We start from the raw sequence: 20,495 nt of genomic DNA on the forward strand, positions 1-20,495 counted from the left end.
TTGCTGCATGCATCAGAATGTCATCTTTTGAGGAGCAACGGCTTGGGCCTGCACAAGGTGGAAATGAAAGTGAAGTGAATACTCACCTCTTCAGATTGGCAAGTATTCTCTGTCACATCTACACATGTGACAATTTTTTTTTTTTTTTTTTTTAGAGCAGTTCTTACAATGTGGCAGAGGCTGAGCAGGAGCAGCGTGGACACGGTTGGGTGGCAAGGTGGCAGCGTGTAAGTATACCTGGCTGACTGTTTATTGTATCCTGACTTCACTATTCTTGAATGTGCATTTCTTTACTTTCCTCTTTCTTTACTTTTTTCTTGTTGACTCCTTTTTTTTTCTTGACTTTGAATATTCATGACAGTTTTCTAGTTTTCTGTCTCTGTTGTTTTCTTTTTTTCCCTTATATTAATGTCTCCAACATTAATGTCTTTATTTACTTTTTAGGTTCTAGAACGGGATGAGGACCTCATAGACAATGACATCCTAATCTCCCTGTTCCATGAGCTAGTCCCGTTGTGGGACACCTAGGTTCCACAGGACTCGGACAACGTGACGATCCGGCGGCTATGGAATGAGGTGGTCAAAGCCAACGGCCCGATTCAGGTCCGAAATGCATTTTGTAAGTATTGCAATGCGGTGTGCTGCAGCAGTGACCTTGGCTGGGATCACACAACTGTGTGTGATGAGAGAAACTCCTAAGAGTTTCTCTCATCACACAGTTGTGTGATCATGGTCAAAAGTGCATTGTCTAATCATTCTTTATATTTTTCAATAGTGCTCAAAGTCAAAACACGTTGGCATTCGATTAAGGATCGCTTCAACAAGGACCTTCGTCAAGAGAGCCGGGTTCCTAGTAGTTCTGGAGCAAGGATCCGCAAATACAAATATCACCGCATCCTTGCATTTTTGAGAGCGGTCCTTGCCCAGAGAACGTAAGTATTTTTTGTGGTGTAATGGGTTGTGTTGTATTGCCTAATCTGTATTTTTCTATTCCACAGGAGTTGGCTTTACTTCTGTAAATGTTTGGTACTAATGTTGTTTTTTTTTTTTTTTTCCACAGCACATGGAGCAGCACTCTTGACCCTGGTTCTGGAGCTGTCCTTCGTCAAACAGCCATTGACCCATCCCAGCCTTCCAGCAGCGATGCAGCAAGTGGGCCTTCAACACAGACTGGTGTTCGCCTGTCCCAGTCCTCTGCCTCCTTTTTTTTTTTTTTTTTGGACTCTTCCCGGCAGCGGCAGAGGGCCTCGGATAGGTCACTCATGCCCGAGTTTTTGCACTTGAGCTTGGTCTTTCATGATTGACTCAAGGCGATGGTGACCGACTGGATAGTGCCATAAACCATATGAATACACTTATCCAGGAGGTCACCAAAATCCTTGAGCAAGTGAAAGCCGACCTCCAGAGGCCAGCACATCATATATATATATTTTTTTTTTTAACAAACAGAGAAGGGCAAGTCGGAACACCTTACTCCTGATTTCTAGCTTAGTGTCATGCAGGCCTACAATGCTGCGTACGTGCAGGCTATGCAGCAGAGTCAGTATTTTCAGCAGATAGTGGCGGCATTTCCACCTTGGCATTGCCAACACTGTCACGTTTGACCTCAATGCCGACCTCTGCTGCATACCACTTCATGGCCACCACCATTGCAAGCACTGCCGGACACCACTACAGCACCACCACCATTCCGAATGCTGTTGGACAGCCCACCCCACCACCATGACAACTGCTGCTCCTGCTTGGACCTACTTCACTGCCTTCCGCTCTACCACCACCATGCAGCAGCAGGACCCTGGCATGGCCTTCCCCATCACCATGCAGCAGCAGGACCCCTGGCATGGCATTCCCCAGCAGCGGCACACGGACCTTGATTGGTCGGCCACCATAACTAGGCCGCAAGAAATGAGCCCACTGAGGCTCCCTAGACCACAGCGCCGATCCCAGAAAGGGAAAAAGAAAAAGCGGACTATCGCTATCTTCCCCCCCTCACCTCCTAATGTGTCTGTAATGTCTGGTTTGTCTCACCCTTCCAGTGTGTCTGCCCTGTCATGCATCAAGCACCATCCCCAAACTCCCAGACCCCAGTACTTTAATTGCCCCTTCTCCTGCCACCCCTGCGTCGTCCACAGTTAGCCAGGCCTCACAGCTACACACCCCCCAGTTCCGTCACTCTACCCCAAACAGGTGCTGTTAATTTTTTTTTTTATGTTTATAAATAAATGTTCTTGTTTTTTGCCCCCAATACTGTTGGGTTATGTTTGTATTTCGCTGCCGGCAACACACACCGTGCGCCAAATAAACACACTGCGCTGTACACTTCGATTTTTTTTTGCTACCTCATAGCTCCAGTAATTATTAAGTACAACACTACAGCTTTGTGTGTTTGGTATGGAGCTATGAAAAAACTAAAAATTCTTGTATTTTCTCCATAATCTCTTCAGTCTGCTTAATCTGTCGCAGACTGAAGAGACAATGGTGGTAATACAAAGCAGAACTATTCTCAACAAGTCAAGTGTAAAAAAACAAAACAAAAAACTAAAACAAACAAAACTCATTAGTTAGGACACCTGACCTGGTGAGTAGAGAACTACCTCCATTTTTGCTTCAGTCTGCGTAATCTATTTCACACAAACTGAAGAGACGATGAAGGTCATAGAAGGCATATCTATACTCACCTGGACATGTGTCAGAAGTAGTTAATTAATGAGGCTGGGTTTTGTGCTCATTAAATCATTTTCTTTATCGCTTCATTGGGGACACTGGTAACCATGGGTGTATGCGGCTGTCGCTAGGAGGCTGACAATATGCTAAAAAGGAAAATGGCTCCTCCGCAGTATACACTCACCGACAGGCCCAAGTACCTCAGTTTAAGCTTAGTGTCTGTAAGAGGCAGACCTGGATCTGATCCCAGATCCCACATCCGTCTTTCCCTTTTCAGGTCACCTGTTGTATTTTATTAATCTTTTTCCTTTGTCTTTCAGGTTCTTCAGCTTCAGGGTAACGGGGTGTAATGTCTCACCCTGTTTTCCCACACTTATGCGACCGAGAGAGCAGTGCGGTGTCACCCACATCGCCCACTCTCGGACCCGCAGGCAGGACTTTATCCCCTGTCAACTTTACTGGTGTTTTCAGGGTGATTATTGGTGGCCAGTCCTTGCCTTTTCCCCTCCTCATCCCTCTCCTCGGAGAGGGCTGAGAGGAAGACGGTGGTCACCAGCGGTGACCTCCCCTCTTCTTGTAAGGGGTTGATGCCATCTTCTGCACCATCCATAGGTTTCCAGTGGCCCTCACCCACCCTGAGGGCTCCTGATGTGATCCTCGTCAGTGAAGAGGGATTCGGGACTCACCTTTTACAGGTATGTCCCTTTCTCTGTCCCCGGCAGCTACCCGCCTGCCTCACTGTTCACCCGTGACATAACTGCGCACAGAATATGGCATCTCTGACATTGCAGGTGCCGAGGCATCGCATAATTGCAAGTTCTCTGTTAATTTATTTTAGCTTTGGGCCTTCTCCCAGACTGTGTAGCCACGCCCGCTTACTGGGCCCCAGCCAATAAGCTGTCGCCATCTGCTTAGCTACGCCCCCTTGCTGGACTCTCGGCTATTTAAGGCACGTTGTACGCTGAGGCCCCGTCTCCTGGCCTAATAAGAGTGTGGTTTTTCTCTATCCCTCTCTCCTGAGATGCCCCCAGCAGGGGGGACATAGTGTATCTCTACCTGCAAAGTGTGTGAAGATCCGAAAGCGTATGAAGAATCGTGCAGTCACCATCGTCTAACGGGCACAACAGGCGTCCATCACTAACCTGCACTGGATCTCTGGGACACTGCAGCCTGAGCAGTGACAGCGCCATCCCTGTTATGAGGTAGGACCAGCCCAGACTGGTTATTTTCTTTCTTCACAAGGGCTTAGCTCTCCCCAGCTGTAGCCCTAGTCTATCACTTATGTCCAATCTCAGGAAGGCCCATTCCTGTCCTTATAATCCTGACTCCTGTGCCATCTGTCAGAGAAACCCTCTAACTCCCGGGATGAGAGCACTCCCCACCCTCTGGATTGGACCGTTGCCATATCACAGTCGGTCTCAGATCTGACTGAAGTCTCACAGTCCCTGGTCCAGGTCCTGGAGCGACCTCCACAGTGTTTTCTGCCACCAGTGCGCCGAACACCTCACGGTGATTCTCCTGACCACGACCTTCACAGGGACAAATCGGGTACAAAGCAAATGAAGCTGCGGGTTCCTCTTCTTTCTCCTGGACGCATTCCTCATCCCATGCCCCCTACTCGGAAGCGGATTTTGGGGTCGGATATGGATTCCCAGTCTGAGTCTGATACGGACTAGACCTGAAAGATGCAAGATATGCTCAGTAGCCTCATCTTGGCAAATTACCAAAATTCTGAACCTAAGGAAGGACGAGGCACCTGCTCAGGAGCACTCTGTTGCTTTCTAAGGGGTAAAATGTCCTTCCCGGAGCTTTCCCTAATCTCAGGGAAGTTGTCATGATTATTTCTAAACACTGGGAACACCCTGAAAAGCGCTTCCCAGGTAGGAAGAGGCTACACATCCTCTACTCATTTAGCCCAGACCTTCTTGATAAATGGGCAGAATCCCTAATGTGGATCCGCTGGCTTCTCGCCTGTCTTCCAAGACAAACTTGTCTCTACCGATCAGTGCATTGCTTAAGGATTCTACAAATAGACAGATTGAATCCTTTTCTAAGTCAGTCTTTGAAGCAGCTGGTTCCTCTCTCTATCCCATATTTGCCTACACCTGGGTGTCAAAATCCATGTCTGCCGGGGCAATAATGATTACTCAGAGTATTCTCCGGATCGGATGCTAGATCTGGCATATCAGATTGCCCATGCCGGCAAATATCTCGTGACCTCTCCCTTTTGATGCGGCTGGTTGTTCCGCCACGGCTACTAGCAACATTGTTGCTATACACTCCCAAGGCTCTAGACCTTTTGGATCCAAGCTGGAGTGATCGTACCCATCCCCAATTTTTTCTTTGCTCTTCGCCACTGGCATTCTCTTTCCAAGCCAGCCGGTCTGCATACAGTCGGACAACGCCACGACCGAGGCTTACATAAAAAAGTTATGATAGAGGTAACAAGGATTCTGCAATGGGCAGAATGTCACATTTTTGCCATGTCAGCCGTGCACATTTCTAGGAAGAAGGGATCCCTATAATCCTGATGGCTCCGGACTGGCCAAGAAAGGGCCTGGTGAACATGTTCATGGATGCCCCTTGGAAGCTTCCAGGCCGTCCAGATTCTCTCTAGGTTCCCTCTTCCACCAGAGTTTATAGTCTCGGAGTTTAACAGCATGGCCCTTGAGACCATAGTCCTGAGGGAGGCTACACCCCCCTCCCCCCCCAATTTGGTCATTCAGACCATTATTAGGGCCAGGAAACCAGCATCCTTGCATATCTACTACAAATACGGAAAGGCCTTCTTCCGGTGGAGTGTGGACAAGGGTTTGGTCCCCATGTCCTTTTTTCTTTTCCTTCCATTCTTGGTTTTCTACAAGCGGGTCTTGACTTGGCTCTATCGTTTGTTAATTCTTTTCCAACGAAGTCTGGCTTCTCGTTCCCATGTTAAAGGACCTTTCTTCAAGGAGTCGCCCACCTGGCAACTCTTGATACTCTTCCTATGGATCCATGGGTTTTTAACCTTGTATTTGGCGCGCTGCATTCCTGTTGAGCCCGTTCAAGACATCACGTTTTTTTTCTCCTGTCTTGGACAGTTGTCGTCTTAGTTAAATTACGTTCAACAGGAGAGTTTGAGTTAGCGGCATTGTCCTGCTGTTCCCCGCTCCTGATTCTAGGTCAGGACAAGGTAGTTCTCAGGCCTGTTCCTTCCTTTCTACCCATGGTGGTCTTGTCATTGCTCATTAATGAAGACATTGTCCTTCCTTCTGTGTCTCTCCAGTCGATCTCCTGGAGAAGTCCCTCTACAAGCTGGATCCCGTCACACCTATCCGAGTCTACCTTTCAAGGACTGCTCCCTTTCGTCAATCTGAACCCTCAGAGATGATGAATTGAGTATTCCTTAATGGGCTCCTAGCTTCTAAGTTCAGTGTTGTCGTGGAGGCATTCCGCGTTCAGGACAAACAGCCTCTTCCGGAGGTGAAGGCTCTTCCGGGAGTGAAGGCTCATTCAGCTCTGCGGTGGAGGTCTCCTGGGCTGTTTGTTACCAGGATTTGGTTTTCCAGATTGTAAGGCCGCAACCTGGTCATCTTTACACTCCTTTGCGAGTTTTTAGGGGTTCATACCTTTGCCTCGTCTGACGCAGGCCTGGGAAGGAAGGTGCTGTAGGTGGCGGTTTTGCATCGGCTGACCCGAGTCCATTTATTCGTTTAACCTCCCTGTTTCCCACCCTAGGGACTGCTTTGGGACGTCCCATTGTTACCTGTCCCCCAATGAAGCGATAAAGATAGAGGGATTTTTGGTACTCACCGTAAAATCTTTCTTGGAGCCTTCATTGGGGGACACAGCACCCTCCCTAACTGTTTGTACCATTATTTGGTCTGTGCCTTCGTTGTTGGATTGGTACATATGTTGAGTTTTTTGGTTGCTTCTCCTACTGCTCTAACACTAACTGAGGTACTTTGTGCCTGTCGGTGAGTGTATACTGCGGAGGAGGAGCTATCTTCCTTTTTTGCATAGTGTCAGCCTCCTAGCGACAGCAGCATACACCCATGGTTACCTGTGTCTCCCAATGAAGGCTCCAAGAAAGATTTTACGGTGAGTACCAAAAATCCCTCTCTTTCTCACACATGGTTTGGTGAATATAGATCTGTTTTGTATTATACTTTCATCGTATCTTCAGTCTGCGTCCAATAGATACTGCAGAACAGAATCAGGATGTAATGACGTCAACTACCATACCACTAAGAAAATAAGTGGTTTTTAGAGGAAATACATAGGAGACTCGTTAAAGATCAAAATACGTAGCAAAAAATATTAGTAACATTTAAAACATGACTGGTACAGACCCAAAACCTAACAGCATATTTTACACAATATTATCTTGCCATGCCACACGTCCAATAGAATCAAAATAGGCAGCAAATTGGTTCCAACTTCAACAGTTGACTGCAGCGGGTGATGCTGGTAATCTGGCAATAGGTTTGCAACAGGTTCATCCAGTTCAATGTTGGGTCGCTCCTTAGCCATTATGTAATACGTTAGCTTATGCGTTTAAAAAAACAAAAACAAAAAAAAACCCCCAAAACGCTGAGTTTGCACGCGGTTTATCGTGCGTTTCAGGTTGCGGTTTAAACACTGCTTATTCTACCGCAAATGTGAAACTAGTCTTAGTGCTAAGTTTTGTTTATAGCTGTTTTTTGACTTGCTATCCTGCCAGCTATTATTCAATTTATCTTTTTACTTTTGCACTCTTTCTACCTTTTTGATATTTTGCATGGACACGTGATTGGAGGACCTTGTGCATTCAACAGTGTGTTTATGGGATATGAAACACATCTGCACCTTCATTATTTTTATGTGATTATGCATCTTGTGCCTTTTTTTTTTTTTTTTTTTTTTTTTTTCCCCAACTTGTACTTTAATTAGGGTAAACTTGCTCATGGAGTCCATCATCTAGTACTACTGCACTTGTCCATGTTTACATGCTCTGTGTGATATATTTGTCCCATAATCCATCTCTGGCACCGCTAACAACCATATCACAGGTTGTTTGTGTGTGTGGTTTTGGCAGGGCATATTAAGCTCATATTGTAAATGTTTTTAATCAGCTTGCTTTCTCATGTGTTGTCAATCATGTTGAAAAAAAATTTGTTTGTGTATATAGAATATACACAAAAATTTATTTTGGTGATCACAGTTTCTGCATACCTCTTTCCTATTTTTCCTTTAGGCTATGCTCCCACGGTTAGGAAATGCTGCGTACATCTGCAGCGTCCAACCCGCAGTGGCCAAATGTTCCAGCATAGTGGATGGGATTTGAAGAAATCCCATCTCCATTATGCGTGCAGGGACGCCTCTGGCTTACCTGCGGAGACTTACATGCGGCATGTCTTTCCAGACCGCTCAGTCTACGCAAGTTAAATTTACCATCCAATGTATTGGGCACGGTGATTCTGCACGGTTCAGTGAATACATACGGAATCGCCTATGTTCAATAGCCGGCAGTGCTTTGGATGGAGCGGAAATGTGCTGTCCAAAGCGCTGCCGGTTACTGACAGTGGGAATGTATCCTTATGCATTTATTGTATGCATCAGGCTGATCCAAATTGTGTTATTACTCAGGTGGTGCCCACTCCTTTTTATATTTTGCATATTTTTAATATGGTGAAGATTTTAATTCTGATATTTTTTTTTTATAGGCTATTGAGGAAGAAGGTGGAAATCCAGAGGAAATATTTATAACTTCGGAGACTTCTAAAAGGATACCAAAACGAAATGGAAGAGGTTTGTAAAAAAAAAAAAAAACAAAAAACAAAAAAAAGTATAGCTTCCTGTAATAATGTATTTACTTAAAGGGAACCTGTCACCCCGTTTTTTTCAATATGAGCTAAAAATGGGGTTAAATAGGACCGGAGCTGTGCGTTACCATAGTGTCTTTATTGTCCCCAGAATCCCCACCTTTGCTGCCGAAATACCTTACTAAAGTCGCCGTTTTCGCCTGTCAGTCACGCTGGTCAAATGGGCGTGGTTAAATCCCTGTTTCGCTCCTTGGCGTGTCTGACGTAAGTCGATCTGTGAATCACACAGATTGCGCTTTTTTTTTTTTTGAAGTTACGCAGTGCATTCGGCTCTTGCGCCTGCGCAGTATGCTTCGCCCAACTGCAGGCAAAGCCGAAAACAATTAGTGCGCATGCGCCGGCGCACTATTCGAAAACAAAACTTAAAGGGAACCTGTTGCCCCGTTTTTTCAATATTAGCTAAAAATAGGGTTAAATAGGGCCTGAGCTGTGCGTTATAATAGTGCCTTTATTGTCCCCAGAATCCCCACCTTTGCTGCCGAAATACCTTACTAAATTTGCCGTTTTCGCCTGTCAATCACACTGTATCACGAAGTATTTTGTTGTTCCGGGACGTAGTGCGCCGGCGCATGCGCACTAATGGTTTTCGGCTTTGGCCAAAAAAAAAGCGCGATCTGTGTGATTAACAGATCGACTTACGTCAGACATGCCGTGGAGCGAAACGGGGATTAAACCACGCCCATTTGACCAGCGTGATTGACAGGCGAAAACGGCAAATTTAGTAAGGTATTTCGGCAGCAAAGGTGGGGATTCTGGGGACAATAAAGGCACTATTATAACGCACAGCTCAGGCCCTATTTAACCCTATTTTTAGCTAATATTGAAAAAACGGGGCAACAGGTTCCCTTTAAGTTTTGTTTTCGAATTCATCAAAACCCTCACACTGCCCATACAATCAGCAAGATAACCCATTAAGTATGTAGACCTACAAATGTGTTTTTCTCTATCGCCTCATTGGGGGACACAGGAAACCATGGGTGTACTGCTGCCACTAGGAGGCTGACACTATGCAAATAAAAAAAGTTAGCTCCTCCTCTTCAGTGTAAACCCCACTGACAGGAAGTAGGATATCCAGTTTAGCTTAGTGTCAGTAGGAGGTGGACATGGGTCCATTAAAGGGAACCTGTCACCCCGTTTTTTCAGATTGAGCTATAAATACTGTTAAATAGGGCCTGTGCTGTGCGTTACTATACTGTATGTAGTGTACCCTGATTCCCCACCTATGCTGAGAAATACATTACCAAAGTCGCTGTTTCGCCTGTCAATCAGGCTGGTCAGGTCGGGTGGGCGTGGTGACATTGCTCTTTTCTTCCCCAGCTTTCCATTGGTGGCGTAGTGGTGTGCGCATGTCCAAGTTCCGAATTCCCTGCGCGCACGTGAAGACACAGCGCGCGATCTGCGCGGTCATCCCTTTCATCGGTGGGGGCGGCCAGCTTCCTGGGGCCGCGCGTGCGCAGATGGAGTGCTCTGCTGCACGGAGCTTCAGGAAAATGGCGTAATAAGTGGTCTAGAGCCGTGCAGTTTCCAGCAGGGGTATGGCAGTATGCCCTATGCTGCCATCATCTGTGCCACTGTCCACCCCTCACCTTCCACAGGGAGATGGACCATTATAAAACCTGCCATAGGGCGTTTACTTTGCAGAAGGTTTCAGTTGCACATTTCTCCTCGGAGTTTTCCGTTTTGTCACACTGCTGTTGTGATTTCTGCTATTGCAGACCTGTGCCTTGATTTTCAGCAGTGCTTGGCTATTTCTCTACACACAGGGTTGCTAGAGCCCTGGCATATCAAACGTTTCCATATCTCCTGCTCTCAGGCACTCGCCCTCCATCTCCCTGCATCCTCCTCCGGATGCAACCATTACACTGCTCTAAGCAGAGAGGGGAGCTGCTCCTACCCACCTCGCGACTGCAGTGTTCGGACCCAACTTCCAGCTGGTTAAGAGTCCGTATTTCCCAGCAATGTCTGCTCCTACCCACCTCGCGAGATGCAAACTCGGCTTTGGGAAAATGGCCGCCGCGATCTCTTCTGCGCACGCGCGGCATCCCGCGGCCATTTTCCTGAAGCCCCGTGCAGCAGAGCACTCCATCTGCGCACGCGCGGCCCCAGGAAGATGGCCGCCCCCACCGATGAAAGGGATGACAGCGCAGATCGCTCGCTGTGTCTTCATGTGCGCGCAGGGAATTCGGAACTTGGACATGCGCACACCACTACGCCACCAACGGAAAGCTGGGGAAGAAAAGAGCGATGTCACCACGCCCACCCGACCTGACCAGCCTGATTGACAGGCGAAACAGCGACTTTGGTAATGTATTTCTCAGCATAGGTGGGGAATCAGGGTACACTACATACACTATAGTAACGCACAGCACAGGCCCTATTTAACAGTATTTATAGCTCAATCTGAAAAAACGGGGTGACAGGTTCCCTTTTAAACCCATATCTACCTCAATGTGCGTCGTTCCTTTTCAGGTACCACGGAGGGATACAGGGTGAACAGTCACCCCTGTACTCCCACAAAGAGACTATGAGTACGGTGTGTACTGCCACCCTGTATCCTCATACGTCTAGTCGGCAGGATCCCAGCCCCTAACACAGAAGCGTGTTGAGGTGATTCGTACCCGGGCCATGCCTAATCCGATAGGGGAGCGTTCTTGTCCTTTTTTTGATGCAAGTCGGTCACTGGTCTAATTATATTAAATCGTGCAATCACTGAGTCACTAGTGAATCAGTAATCTGGCGTAATATATAGTAGTACTCTAGACCCCTGCAGTCACCGGAGTAATACGTAATGGTACTCTGGAGCCGCGCAATCACTTGCGTAGTAGCACTCTAGAGCCGCACAATCACCGCCGTAGTAGCACTTTAGAGCCGTACAGTCACTGGCATAGTAGTTCTCTAGAGCCGTGCAGTCACTGGCGTAATAAGTGGTCTAGAGCCGTGCAGTTTCCAGCAGGGGTATGGCAGTATGCCCTACGCTGCCATCATCTGTGCCACTGTCCACCCCTCACCTTCCACAGGGAGATGGACCATTATAAAACCTGCCATAGGGCGTTTACTTTGCAGAAGTTTTCAGTTGCACATTTCTCCTCGGAGTTTTCCGTTTTGTCACACTGCTGTTGTGATTTCTGCTATTGCAGACCTGTGCCTTGATTTTCAGCAGTGCTTGGCTATTTCTCTACACACAGGGTTGCTAGAGCCCTGGCATATCAAACGTTTCCATATCTCCTGCTCTCAGGCACTCGCCCTCCATCTCCCTGCATCCTCCTCCGGATGCAACCATTACACTGCTCTAAGCAGAGAGGGGAGCTGCTCCTACCCACCTCGCGACTGCAGTGTTCGGACCTAACTTCCAGCTGGTTAAGAGTCCGTATTTCCCAGCAATGTCTGCTGTAGCTCAGTGGATCAACCACATATCGCAGGCGCAAAGGTTTGAACTCAGGTGCACAACAGAGAGTAGAGTTTAGTCTCCCTGTTGACATGCCTATTGTCCTACCTTCAGGAGAACTAGCACGTAAGGACATACTTCAAGCCAGACTCTGTGCTGCGGCTTACTTCACGGAAGCTGTTATTCTGCCTGATGCCGTCAGGTATCATGACCTAGACCGCGACACAGAATCAACTCTCTCCTATACCCTTCTCCAGGGTTCTCTCCATGCTGATTAGTCACAGGATACCGAGAGCCGATCACAGCCGTACTGTCTGCCATAGTCGCAGGATACGGAGAGCCGGTCGTACCAGTACTCTATCCGCCATCCAGGTTTTCACACGCACCACCTTCCAGGTACAGTACGGTATTTGACACTGTTGTATCTTCAGCGGGTCAGACGTGTCTTGGATTGACCACTGCAGTGGTACTGGCGTTCTGTACTGTATTCAGGTAAGTCAGATGCACCCTCCCATACCCTCCGTATGATTGCAGCAGTACTCTGTCCGCTATCCAGGTTTTAGAGGTCATCTTTCCAGACCTATTTAGTCAATACCTGCCATCTTTCCAGTGGTTTAGATGTGCCCAAGATCGATAGCTACATGGGTCCTGATCTTTTGCCCCAGAGACAGGTGAGTCAGAAACTCCCTCTATCACGCTCTTAAGGGTCCTTTGCAGCATCTGCCTAGGCTCTCCTCTAGTCACCACTCAGAGAGAGAGAGGTGCCCGTTATTCATCACTTCTGGCTGGCTGCGGCAGCGGTTACAATCCGCTTTCAGGTGAGTCAGAGGAGCAAATTTTACCGTGTGTTTCATGGTCAATAACGTCTGTGGTCTATTAACAGCTATACAGAAGATCTACCACATACCACAGGGTGGATCTCAGTGCCACAGGGTGGACCTCAGTGGCATCATAAGTGGCCAGTCCACTTTCAGGTAGGTCGGACACGCTGGTGTCAGGTACCGACTGGTAGCAGTTTTTCTTCACGCACTGGGCCTTAGTTGCGTGTTGCACTTTGGGGGCCTTTTCCTCTCCGTCTAGTTATTCGGGCCTACCACTAACTCTAGGTCTATCTGCACTATCCAGTGCATTACTCCTATCATATATGATTACAATATTATACGTTCTGGCTGTCTCTTACGGAGTCAGAGCCCATATAATACCTTGACTCATGATGTTCACTGCACTATTCTAAAGGTCCTTGAACTACCTCAATATAGAGCTTCCTATTTATGTGTCAGTACTTGCCTCTTATTTCTTACAGACACTGGATTAAACCTCGAGCATCTCCGGACTTTTATTTCCGACCGTGGCAGGAACAGGTTCTTTCACCTCGGATAGGAATTGGATCCTACTCTGTGCAAGCATCGTCAAGTGTGAAAGGCTGCTCCACGCCTGGATCCAATGATGGGGTTTTGGTGATAATACGTTCCTTCCTTCAGCAGGATTCGTATCTTTTTCACTGTTATCCTCGTTTGCGTGGTGTCTTATACTTAGGTAAGTAGATCCAAACACTACAATCCTCTCCCCGTTCCAGAGGGTCCGGGACGGATAGGGTCACTCATGTCGTCATAGGTAAGGATCTTCCCTTTGGCAGACAAGTCTTTTCCGGGGCCTATGTACCCCTTCCTAGGGCCAACTTTCCATGGAATTGACATACTCCAGGTTTTCCATGGCCTGTCCTCCTTTTACTGCTCATATCCGATTGTGCCTATCATTGCCCATCTTGTCGACATTTTCCATAGTCCCTGTTAACCATCTTCATCCCTGTATGCTTAAGTTTAGCTTCCTGATGGATCTGAGTTTGCGGAGTCGTCTGGTAGAATGGAGACTATCTATTTAGATGGGCAAGAGATGGTCTCTTCAAACGGTTCTCCCTTTCTGAGCCGTTTTGTTGATGTAGCAGAGTCTACATTGCTGGGTTGAGATCCAGGGTTTCACCCGAGGCACCCTTCAAGTACGTTCTCAGCGTTTGCTCTCTAGCAGGTCCCTAGTACCCTACTCTCAAGTCCCTTCTTGTCATTTCAATTTAATGGTCTTTTCTGGGTTTTATTTTGGAATCCTTAACCCAGCCGTTCCAAAGAGGGAAACGTCTCGGTTTCCTATATTTCCTCTCTCCTGACCTTACTGCCAACTGGACCTCTTCTCAGTCTCTGGACCCTCCGGTTTCCATATTTTCCACCGATACAGCCCTCCTTTCACAGAGAGAGCATCCCTCTACGATACCAACGGCGGACTAATAGTCCATGGCAAAGTTGACCATTGAAGTGTCCGCCGTTTCATTGTGCCCTGCTTTAGTTTCCACCTGGGCAGCAAAGTTTATAGACGCATGTGCTAAGCTGCTCCATCAGGGCACCCTTCATGGAGCCAATTGGAGGAAATTGCTGTCCTTGCGGACTAATTTACTCCTGCAGGGAAGTACATGGAAACCGCCCCCACGGATGCCGCTGCAGGTTCTACTTGGACATCCAGCAATGTTGTGCCAATCCGAAGGTCCATTTTGCTTATGGCGTGACAGAACTTACCCTCTAGGAAGTCCCTCACAGCTTGCCTTCTGAGGTTTTCCGTCAGTTTGGCTCCAACTTGAACCAATTATTAAGGAGGTCATCGGAGGGACGAGTTCGATTCTTCCTCAAACTAAACCTCGTTGTTCTCCTTGGACCGCCTGTGCTTTCCTTTATTTTATGAAAGCCTTTATCCAGGTCCTCCTTTTCTTCAATACATTGGACATTCCTGCATTTTTGCGAGGGGCGAGTCCTTTTTTGTTTTATACCTTCTTTTCAGGCTCTCAAACACTTCCAGAGTCTGCGTCAGCAGTTTTGTACATTCTGTGAATCACAGGTTCAGTGCTCTGCCCTTACCTTGCCGAGGTTCTCCATAGCTCTATCCATCATTCTTGATTCCCTTCCTTTCGTCCAGCTTGGACTCATCCTTCGTAGCGTTCGCTCATCACACTACCGGGTCAGGGCGAGATGCATCTATCCAGCAAAGGCCGCCCCTCCCCCTTTTCAGTATACAGGCTCGGCGTAGAGAGGCCCTCCGGCCTCCAAATCGGCATATGCCCACAAAATCCAGTCAGCAATGTTTAGATTTCCGGGGCAGGGCAGAGCTGCTCCTTCCAGGTTTAAGGCGCACTCTACCCGGGCAGTGGGCGCCTCCTGGCGATGCACATATAGGGCCGCTGCCTTGCACCTCTACAGACCAATGATCGGTCCTCCACATGTTCGCGAGACTTCCATGCCTAGCTTAGGCGTATGCCGGCTTCGGTAGGAAGACCTTGCAGGCGACGGTGGTCAGTTCCTCTGACCCAGATTGGAGTTGACTGCTGTTCCCGCCCCAGGGACTGCTTTGGGACGTCCCATGGTTTCCTGTGTCCCCCAATGAGGCGATAGAGAAAACAGGATTTTTGGTTGCTTACCATAAAATCTGTTTCTCGGAGCCTTCATTGGGGGACACAGCACCCTCCCAAGTTGAACAGCTCTGTTTATTGTGTTATACTGTTAACGTTTGAGTTCTTTGAACACTCTTTGAGTGTTTGAAAGTGTTAATCTGTAGAGCGCTGCGGAATTTGTAGGCACTATATGAATAAAGTTTATAATAATAATAATAATAATAATAATATTATCCTTGCTCTTTACACATTGCTTCTCCTACTGCTTTCTCACTAACTGAATATCCTACTTCCTGTCGGTGGGGTGTACACTGCAGAGTAGGAGCTGACTTTTTTATTTGCATAGTGTCAGCCTCCTAGTGGCAGCAGCATAAACCCATGGTTTCCTGTGTCCCCCAATGAAGGCTCCAAGAAACAGATTTTACAGTAAGCAACCAAAAATCCTGTTTTTTTTTTTTCTTTTCTTCTGTTTGTTATGTTAATGCAACATGCTCTCTAGGCAGCAAGAAATTTGCTTCAGAAAAGCAATACATGGACGCTCCGCTCCGGAGTGCCGGTGCCAGAGCATGTCTTTAACCTGCGAGACTCGGCCGTATCTCGCTGTAGTGTGACTCCGGCTTTAGGCTTAGAGAGCAGTGAATATTCATCTTTAATAGCGCGCACAGTAGCAGCAGCCGCCTGCTTCCTGTAGGTGTCAGGCCATCACTTGTACCCGCTGTTAAAGAGAAATGAATATTCACTGCTCTCCATACCCATGGGAGTGGAGAGCAGTGAATATTCATTCCCTTTAGTAGCAGGCACACATGAACGTCAGCTGCAGAAAGCCTGTGGCTAACACAATGCCCGCTATTAAAGATCAGTGAATATTCACTGCTCCACGCACTCATAGCTGTGGTGTGGTGAGCAGTGAGTATTCCGGCAGCTGTCCTCTGCTTGTATGCAGGGCATGACGTCACTGCCATGCGCTGCTTACAAGCATAAAGCTGACGTCCGAACAGTACGCTGTGAGGGAGGACAGGGAAGGTAAGAAGAATGGATTGTTTTTTAAACGCTTCATGACCCAGCCTATTTTGACCTTAATGACCTGGCCGTTTTTTGCAATTCTGACCAGTGTCCCTTTATGAGGTAGTAACTCAGGAACGCTTCAACGGATCCTAGCGGTTCTGAGATTGTTTTTCGTGAAATATTGGGCTTCATGTTAGTGGTAAATTTAGGTCAATAAATTATGCGTTTATTTGTGATAAAAACGGAAATTTGGCGAAAATTTAGAAAATTTCGCAATTTTCACAATTTGAATTTTTATTCTGTTAAACCAGAGAGTTATGTGACACAAAATAGTTAATAAATAACATTTCCAACATGTCTACTTTACATCAGCACAATTTTGGAAACAAAATTTTTTTTTGCTAGGAAGTTATAAGGGTTAAAATTTGACCAGCGATTTCTCATTTTTACAACGAAATTTACAAAACCATTTTTTTTAGGGACCACCTCACATTTGAAGTCAGTTTGAGGGGTCTATATGGCTGAAAATACCCAAAAGTGACACCATTCTAAAAACTGCACCCCTCAAGGTGTACAAAACCACATTCAAGAAGTTTATTAACCCTTCAGGTGCTTCACAGCAGCAGAAGCAACATGGAAGGAAAAAATGAACATCTAACTTTTTAGTCACAAAAATTATCTTTTAGCAACAATTTTTTTGATTTCACAATGGTAAAAGGAGAAACTGAACCACGAAAGTTGTTGTCCAATTTGTCCTGAGTACGCGGATAACTCATATGTAGGGGTAAACCACTATTTGGGCGCACGGCAGGGCTTGGAAGGGAAGGCGCGCCATTTGACTTTTTGAATTGAAAATTAGCTCCAATTGTTAGCGGACACCATGTTGCGTTTGGAGAGCCCCTGTGTGCCTATGCATTGGAGCTCCCCCACAAGTGACCCCATTTTGGAAACTAGACCCCCCAAGGAACTCATCTAGATGCATATTGAGCACTTTAAACCCCCAGGTGCTTCACAGAAGTTTATAACGCAGAGCCATGAAAATAAAAAATAACTTTTCTTTCCTCAAAAATGATATTTTAGCCTGGAATTTCCTATTTTGCCAAGGGTAATAGGAGAAATTGGACCCCAAATGTTGTTGTCCAGTTTGTCCTGAGTACGCTGATACCCTATATGTGGGGGTAAACCACTGTTTGGGCGCACGGCAGGGCTCGGAAGGGAAGGCACGCCATTTGGCTTTTTAAATGGAAAATTAGCTCCAATCATTAGCGGACACCCATGTCACGTTTGGAGAGCCCTTGTGTGCCTAAACATTGGAGATCCCCCACAAATGACCCCATTTTGGAAACTAGACCCCGAAAGGAACTTATCTAGATGTGTGGTGAGGACTTTGAACCCCCAAGTGCTTCACAGAAGTTTATAACGCAGAGCCGTGAAAATAATAAATACGTTTTCTTTCCTCAAAAATAATTATTTAGCCCAGAATTTTTTAATTTTCCCAAGGGTTACAGGAGAAATTGGACCCCAAAAGTTGTTGTCCAGTTTCTCCTGAGTACACTGATACCCCATGTGTGGGGGTAAACCACTGTTTGGGCACACGTCGGGGCTCAGAAGGGAAGTAGTGACTTTTGAAATGCAGACTTTGATGGAATGGTCTGCGGGTGTCACGTTGCGTTTGCAGAGCCCCTGGTGTGCCTAAACAGTAGAAACCCCCCACAAGTGACCCCATTTTAGAAACTAGACCCCCCAAGGAACTTATCTAGATATGTGGTGAGCACTTTGAACCCCCAAGTGCTTCACAGACGTTTACAACGCAGAGCCGTGAAAATAAAAAATAATTTTTCTTTTCTCAAAAATTGTTTTAGCATTTGTTTTTTATTTTCACATGGGTAACATGAGAAATTGGACTCCAGTAATTGTTGTGCAGTTTGTCCTGAGTATGCTGGTACCCCATATGTGGGGGTAAACCACTGTTTGGGCACACGTCGGGGCTCGGAAGTGAGGGAGCACCATTTGACTGACTTTTTTTTTTTTTTTTTTTTAACCAATAAGTTTTTATTGAGAAACTAGCTGAAGAGCCCGGCGTTGACTGGGCATAGTATTTTCCCATCACGCCTCTCATTTTCCCAATCACATCTTTAATTTTCCCCCTCACATCTCTCATTTTCTCCCTCACACCTCTAATTTTCTCCCTCACTCCTCTCATTCCCACCTAACACTTGTCATTTCGACCTCATATCTGTCATTTTCCGATCACTACACTATTTTCCCTCAATCCTCTCATTTTGCACTCACACCTTTTCATTTTCACCTCACACCTCTCATTTTCACCTCAGTATATACATGTTTGTCATCTCCCTTATATATAGTATACACCTGTATGTCATCTCCTGTATATAGTATATACCTGTATGTCATCTCCTCCTATATATAGTATATACCTGTATGTAATCTCCTCCTATATATAGTATATACCTGTATGTCCTCTCCTCCTATATATAGTATATACCTGTATGTCATCTCCTCCTATATATAGTATATACCTGTATGTCATTTCCTCCTGTATATAGTATATACCTGTGTCATCTCCCCTGTATATAGTATATATCTGTGTCATCTCCTCCTGTATATAGTATATACCTGTAGGTCATCTCCTCCTGTATATAGTATATACCTGCTGTGTGTCATCTCCCCTGTATATAGTATATACCTGTATGTCATCTCCTCCTATATATAGTATATACCTGTATGTCATCTCCTATATATAGTATATACCTGTATGTCGTCTCCTCCTATATATAGTATATACCTGTATGTCATCTCCTTCTATATATAGTATATACCTGTGTCATCTCCTCCTGTATATAGTATATACCTGTGTCATCTCCCCTGTATATAGTATATATCTGTGTCATCTCCTCCTGTATATAGTATATACCTGTGTCATCTCCCTTGTATATAGTATATACCTGTGTGATCTCCTGTATTAGACCTCGTTAACACATTATTTGCTCAGTATTTTTACCTCAGTATTTGTAAGATAAATTGGCAGCCTGATAAATCCCCAGCCAACAGGAAGCCCTCCCCTTGGCAGTATATATTAGCTCACATATACACATAATAGACAGGTCATGTGACTGACAGCTGCCGTATTTCCTATATGGTACATTTGTTGCTCTTGTAGTTTCTCTGCTTATTAATCAGATTTTTATTTTTGAAGGCTAATACCAGACTTGTGTGTGTTTTAGGGCGAGTTTCGTTTGTCAAGTTGTGTGTGTTGAGTTGTGTGTGGCGACATGCATGTAGCGACTTTTGTGAGAGGAGTTTTGTGTGGCAACATGCGTGTAGCAACTTTTTGTGTGTCGAGTTGCATGTGGCAGGTTAGTGTAGCAAGTTGTGTGCAGCAAGTTTTGCGCATGGCGAGTTTTGCGCGTGGTGAGTTTTGTGTGGTGCAAGTTTTGTGTGAGGCAACTTTAGCATGTGTTGCAAATTTTGTGCATGTGGCAATTTTTCCGCATGTGCAAGTTTTGCGTGTGGCGAGTTTTCCATGAGGTGAGTTTTGCACTTGTGGCGAGTTTTGCGCGTGGTGAGTTTTGAGCGGCGACTTTTGTGTTTCGACTTTTATGTGGCGAGGTTGGTGTATGTGTGGTGAAATGTGTGCTGAGGGTGGTATATGTGTTCAAGCACGTGGTAGTGTGTGGCGCATTTTGTGTGTGTGTTCATATCCCCGTGTGTGGTGAGTATCTCATGTCAGGGCCCCACCTTAGCAACTGTACGGTATATACTCTTTGGCGCCATCGCTCTCATTCTTTAAGTCCCCCTTGTTCACATCTGGCAGCTGTCAATTTGCCTCCCAACACTTTTCCTTTCACTTTTTTCCCCATTATGTAGATGGGGGCAAAATTGTTTGGTGAATTGGAAAGCGCGGGGTTAAAATTTCACCTCACAACGTAGCCTATGACGTTCTCAGGGTCCAAACGTGTGACTGTGCAAAATTTTGTTGCTGTAGCTGCGACGCTTCCAACACTTTTCCTTTCACTTTTTTCCCCATTATGTAGATAAGGGCAAAATTGTTTGGTGAATTGGAACGCGCGGGGTTAAAATTTTGCCTCACAATATAGCCTATGACGCTCACGGGGTCCAGACGTGTAACTGCAAAATTTTGTGGCTG

The 20,495-nt window shown here is 46.2% G+C and overlaps 1 protein-coding gene and 1 long non-coding RNA gene across 9 annotated transcripts in view; both read left to right on the plus strand.

Moving 5' to 3' along the window:
• The window catches only part of LOC138680452 (scaffold attachment factor B2-like), a 702,355-nt gene that overhangs the window by 78,847 nt on the left and 603,013 nt on the right, over positions 1-20,495 (plus strand). For all 8 annotated transcript variants that reach the window (XR_011321619.1, XR_011321628.1, XM_069767880.1 and 5 more), the window contains exon 2: positions 8,349-8,433. Coding sequence is in view for 6 of the 8 variants with exons in the window: in XM_069767880.1 (XP_069623981.1) it covers positions 8,349-8,433 (85 nt within the window). In the remaining 2 variants the exon portion in view is untranslated. The remainder of the gene's footprint in view (positions 1-8,348; positions 8,434-20,495) is intronic.
• LOC138680515 (uncharacterized) lies at positions 156-2,241 on the plus strand. The gene is made up of 4 exons (XR_011321632.1): positions 156-227; positions 445-619; positions 776-932; positions 1,061-2,241. It is a non-coding gene; the product is annotated as an uncharacterized lncRNA (long non-coding RNA).

Source organism: Ranitomeya imitator, chromosome 1 (genome assembly GCF_032444005.1).
Source record: "Ranitomeya imitator isolate aRanImi1 chromosome 1, aRanImi1.pri, whole genome shotgun sequence".
Lineage (NCBI taxonomy): Eukaryota > Metazoa > Chordata > Amphibia > Anura > Dendrobatidae > Ranitomeya > Ranitomeya imitator.